Source organism: Onychomys torridus, chromosome 2 (genome assembly GCF_903995425.1).
Source record: "Onychomys torridus chromosome 2, mOncTor1.1, whole genome shotgun sequence".
NCBI classification, from domain to species: Eukaryota; Metazoa; Chordata; class Mammalia; order Rodentia; family Cricetidae; genus Onychomys; species Onychomys torridus.
The window spans coordinates 123,965,466-123,971,465 of NC_050444.1; the positions used below are offsets into that span (position 1 = coordinate 123,965,466).

A 6,000-nucleotide genomic window follows, 5' to 3' on the forward strand; every position below is an offset into this window, starting at 1 on the left:
CTTTAGTCCACTGGACACCTTGCCTGGCTTCTGTAAGCCTGTGTCCTTATCAGGAAAGTGGGTTAATAATACCTTTCTCATAAAGACTTCAGCAAAGAGAGAATGAAAAACACCTCACTCAAAACATATTCTCCATGAAGGCTTATGACCAGGCTACTAGAAACATCATAACCAGTATATAAATGCTCCAGATAATAACCAGATTCAGAAAAGCTCCATTAGATTTGTGCTCTGTAGTGTTGAACACTGCCAAGATTGCCATTATACAGTGTTACATTTTGCCATAGGGACTTATGGAAAAACAGTCATAGCTTCCAGGATTTATAATTCCCGGTCCCAGCACTTTGTATAGTACCCATCAATCTATGTAGTCAAGTAGCAGGGAAAAGAAGAACAGAAACAACAAACTAGAATTTAATAGCTAATTAACATCTTTATTTATTCTGTTTATTTATAATGCCAGTGCGGACCTTGAGGATTGAAAAGACCACGTCTAAAGAGCCATTTGATTTTGAGCAGTGGGTTGAAAAAGGTATGTATGTTGCTAGCATTGTTCTGAGCATGAATAGATGCCTGGCCTCTGACTATGCTATAGGTCCAACTGCATTTTGGAAAATAAAAGATGATTTTAATGATTCTTTAATACAGGTAAGGCCTAGAAAAACACACATTTTGTTGTCTTCATGTTTATATAACAACATTTTCAAAATTTAGGTTATTAAAAATAGAGATGACACATTTAAGGCTTTTGAGAACTAGTGGCTTATATATGACAAGCAAACAAATATTAGTTTTGTACCTTTCCTTCCTGATTAATGATACTGTTTAAATATCAGCTGAGCTGGGCATGGTAGCACATGTCCTCAATCCCACAATTCAGAAAGCAGAGGCAGGGGGATCTCTGAGTTGAGGCCACCTAGATCTACATAGATCTTTCTAGGCCAGCCAACATGACATAGTGAGTCTCTCTCTCTCTCTCTCTTTTTAAAGTTCCTTTTGATAAACATCATCAGCTAAATTGCTATCTTCCATTTAAGGACAAACATGACACATAATGACTTCATGTGTTTATCTCCTTTTCTTAGCAAATACTGTGAAAACAGTAGAATAAAAACACATAAAACTTCAGAGAGAAAAGAAAACATAAACCTAGTGAACCAGCCAAATGTAAATCAATAGATATTATTGCCAGAGGGTCAGCCATAAATTCTGGAACACAGAAGATTAGGTTGTAACCTAGTACCTTCCAAGGGAAATATCAAGAAGTATGCTAATTTATTACATGGAACCCCAGGAAGGCCTAGAATTTGAGTGCAGCAGGTGATGTAGAAAGTATGAATGAAGGGCTGGAGAGATGGCTCAGTGGTTAAGAGCACGTACTGCTCTTCTAGAGGTCCTGAGTTCAATTCCCAGCAACCACATGGTGGCTCACAACCATCTGTAGTGAGATCTGGTGCCCTCTTCTGGCCTGTAGGGACACATGTAGGCAGAATACTGTGTACATAACATAATAAATAAATAAATCTTTTTAAAAAAAGATTAAAAAAAGAAAGAAAGTATGAATGAGACTAGTTCATAACTGGTTTCTTATTTTAGCAGTGTACTATTCATCTAGTTAGACCAGGAAATTATAATTCCAGAAAAAAACCTAAATGTAAAAAAAGAATTATTTATTTAATGTGTATGGATGTTTTTGTCTATATGTATATCTATGCACCACATCCATGCCTGGTGCCCACAGAAGCCAGAAGGTAAGCATCAGATCCCCTGGGTCTGTAATTATAGACAGTTGTGAGCTGCTATGTGAGTTCTGGGAACTGAACTCAGGTCCTCTAGAATAGTCAGTGCTCTTAACCACTGAGCCATCTCTGAAGCCTCCCACCCCCACCTCCCACCACCAATTTTTATATAGGTTTTTATTCTATGTGTAGCCTAGGCTGGTCTGGAGCTTATTATAATCATTCCTTCTGCCTCAGTCTCCTAAGTGCTGGGGTTCCAGGTGTGTACTACTATACCAGGCTAGAAGGTGGAAAACATTTCCTGCTGGGGAGCATACCTAGAGAAGAAGGTAAACAGGGGACAATAGTTCTCTCTTAGCTAAGGAAGGCTTTAAGGAGCAGAAAAAAAGGCTCCAGGATCTTACTTCCCCAAGTCTTCCCCTTTGGTCCTGGGTAGCTTTTGAAATTCTGTACATTATTTGGTACAAATTAATGTCAAAAGGTGTTATTATATTAACTAAATAGTTTATGTTTCTGAAAGAATACTCAATATAATTAACTCATGGCTAAATAAATGATTCCAGTAATATGTTACTAAGTTTGAGTACCAGGAGAGATCATGTCACAGGCCGTTCTACATCATAGTGAAACTTCCCTGTGGGAAAAATGGCTCCTTACATAAAAATCTGAAATTACTATTAGGAACTTGGTCAATAAAAGGGGCGGGGCTTCTGCATTTTATTAATTCTTGCTTTATATTTCTTTAGTATAATTTATACTTGCATTGTCTTTTGTTTATACTCACTAGAGGTACTTTATAGCTCATTAATTTTTTTATTTTAAAGTCATATGTCTTAAATCAACCCCCAAATAATGATAATTCCTTTAAATCTGGCTGTAACTTATAGTTTGCCAAATAATCACATTTTGCTGGGCACAATTTTCCATAGCTATCCTTATATATTTGAACCTTAATCTATTTCTATTAAATTTGTGTTTTAGATTTAGTACACACAGAAGGGCAGCTTCAAAATGAAGAAATTGTGGTGAGTGAACATACCCTGTAGAGATAAGATTATCTTTAGTGAGCCCAATTTAAATTTTAAACTTTCCTAGTATGAATTATTCATGATGAATATCCTCATGGTCTTAGCAGTTCTTTGCCTATTCAACCATTAGAGATTATTCTCAATTATATTATTAGCTAAATGTATTATTAATTAGGCTCTTTTTTTTTTTCAACCAATCTGAGAAAGTGGCGACATGGATACAATAATTGAATTCATTTATTTGTTTTATTTTGCTCAATCATTTATTTTTAAAGCATTTACTTTTTTCATTTGATTCTTTAAGCTGTTTAGAATAGGAGACTAAAAGGGTTGAGATGTCAAAGTTGGATGTTAATTACACGTGAAAGGACAAGAGAGGTTTAGATAAGGGAACCAGAGCATAGGATCAGCAACAAATAAGCCAGAGATAGCGGAAGTGGAAAGAGAAGCAGTGTTTTCTGACAGCATTCCATTGGGCTCTCCTTGTCAAGTGGAGGGGCTGCTTCACCAGGTGTCCTCAGTCTCTGCTAGTTTGTCATGCCCTCCTTAAACTAACAGGAACTAGTGAAACACTCTAAGTGTGTTTCGGTGCCGGTATTGGCGTACAGCTGCTCTCCGTGAGGCAGAATGGGAGGAAGCCTCTCACACTACTGTTGTCATAGCAGATCGACTCCATTCGTTCTTCTGGCTGCTAACCATGGACCTGAGATAGTTATATCAGAAATGTGTAGAAAACCTATATCATCTTTTTAAACTTAATATTGTATTCCAAGGTTTATAATTATGTTTTAAGGTACTGTTTATGTATTTACATACATTTAAGCTTATTTATTTTTTCTGTCATTACAAATAACTCATAGTGAACATTAATACATGCTCTGAGCATTATGACCTTCACATTTTTTTTTAATTTTCTAGGATTAAATTTCATGGAATGGAATTGCTGGGCACAAAAGTATATATATTTTATGGCTTTTTACATATATTGCCAAATTGGTTTCTAGGGAAATTATATAAATGTGAAAGTATAGTCATGCTTCAGGATAGTATATTTCCAAGGCATCACTAACTAACAGAAACTGCTTAGTATGAATAGTACTTTAGAAAGACACTTGTGAACAGAGTTGTTCAGCAATGTACATTTGTAGTTTATAGCCCTCCCACTGGTTTTCAGAAAGCCGAATCACTCCCAGACAACTACTAGACGAAGCTGGCTTGTCTTCTGAACACACTTATATTTTGTTATATGTTAAAAGTTACTCTTCAGACTGGGCAGACCTTTTATCCCAGCACTCAGGAGACAGAGCCAGGCGGATCTCTGTGAGTTCGAGGCCAGCCTGGTCTACAGATTGAGATCCAGGACAGGCTCCAAAGCTACACAGAGAAACCCTGTCTCGGAAAAAAAGAAAGAAAGAAAGTTACTCTTCATCAAAGCCGTTGTTCTGCCAATTGCCTGTTAATAGTTTGCTAGGATTGCTAAAAGCATTCATATTGATTTTTTTTTCTCCTTACAGGCACGAGATGGCTATGCCACTTTCTTGAGATTCATCATTGTTTCAGCTTTCGATCATTTTGCATCTGTGCATAGCATTTCTGCGGAGGGACTAACAGTCTCAAATCTTCCTTAGTAATTACAACAAAATTCTCTGAACTGCTTTTAAAATATATTTATAGAAACACAAAGTTATCTTTGGTATGTTTACTATTAAAGAGATTTGTATCACTCTGTTTCCATATTTATTCATATTTTCTTCATTATTTTTGGCAAAGGAATTCTGGTTACATGGTTATCCAGTGTTGCGGATGAGGAAGAAATTTTGACTCAGTATACAGCTTACTCAAGGAAATGACTCTATGTAAAAACTTATAATTTATTGTGCCTCCATAGCATCTACTATAGAGCTTGTCTGCATTAAGTTTTTAATTTATTAAGGATTGCTGCAGAAGCTAAACGAGCAGTGTAAGCAGTACACAGTGTAGGAGTCTAGGAGAGGTAAAGAACTCGGGGAAGGTGGGAGTACAGTGCTGGAACCCAGCCAGATAAAAAGCAAGCCCATTTGGGGGCTTTTGTTTTTGTTTGTCTTTCTTCTTGTTAGTGTTGGTTTTTTGATTTGTTTGTTTAGTTTTTTTCTTTTGATGGTTTGTTTGATTTAATTTTGGTGAATTTTTTTTTTGCTTATTTATGATTTGAAAAGATGTCAAAGAAAGATTAAAAAAAAACATAATCTTTATTTCCCCAAAACAGTCATTATTGACATCATTTTAAGTTCTGATATTTTTATGAAGCAAGGAACCTAATGGATAGACCAATTGAATAAGACTTCTCTGACTATGTCTTATTGTTTTATTTTATTTAAATAACCAGTGGAGCAAAAAGCTAAATTAGAAAGCCATTGAAAATACACCTTCTTCCCTCTGGCTGGCTGTCTCCATGTGTCTCTCCTGAGGACACCAGTCTTTTGAATTAAGGGTCCACCCTGCCCAGTGTGAGTTCATCCCAACTAGTCATATCTGCACTAAGGGGCCCATTGTAAGATCACACTCATGGCCTCTAGTTAGTATGACTATCGTGCCATTTGGGGGATGAAGTTCAACCCATTACGTAGTATATTTATAATGGTTTATTTTATTTATCAGTGGACTGGGCCATGGTGACTAGAGGTTTGTCAACATTATTCTGGGTACTTCTGGGAAAGTGTTCACTTTTAATAAACTAAGCATTTAAATTGGTAGGTTTTGGATAAAGTTGCACTCCATAAAGTGTTAGGCCTTGCCTCGACATTTGGAGGTCTTAACAGAATAAAGACTACTTCCCCAAACAAGTAGAGACTCCAACTGCAGCTTTGGCTCTTCCCTGGATCTTCCTCTTGCAAGCCTTCACCAGCTTCCTATCGCATCGGGACTCGCTGGCTTCTTTGAGCTAAGTGATGTATGTATAAGCTAGCTTCTGCTCAGTTACAAACCAGTCCAAAATGTCCTGGCAGGCAGCAACAGCTTCACCTCTCAATCCTGGCAGGGTTTTTTTTTTTTCTAGTTTGCATCTGATTGGCTGATGTCTGTGGTCCCCTGGCAACTTAGTCTAGGTAACAAAGGTTTGCTGGACCTAGGTGTGTGGTGGTATGGTGTTCCCCAAAATAATGTGTACCCTAATAAACTTATCTGGGGTCAGAGAACAGAACAGCCACTAGATGTAGAAGCCAGAAAATGGTGGCACACACACCTTTAATCCTATC

General features: G+C 37.1%; 1 protein-coding gene across 4 annotated transcripts in view; it reads left to right on the top strand.

Annotated features, from left to right (window-relative positions):
• The window catches only part of Hspb11 (heat shock protein family B (small) member 11), a 29,336-nt gene extending 24,833 nt beyond the window's left edge, over positions 1-4,503 (top strand). For all 4 annotated transcript variants that reach the window (XM_036180157.1, XM_036180155.1, XM_036180154.1 and 1 more), the window contains exons 4-6: positions 464-532; positions 2,721-2,764; positions 4,282-4,503. In XM_036180157.1, the coding sequence (XP_036036050.1) occupies positions 464-532; positions 2,721-2,764; positions 4,282-4,395 (227 nt within the window). In that variant the 3' untranslated portion in view covers positions 4,396-4,503. The remainder of the gene's footprint in view (positions 1-463; positions 533-2,720; positions 2,765-4,281) is intronic.
• Positions 4,504-6,000: the final 1,497 nt, after the last annotated feature.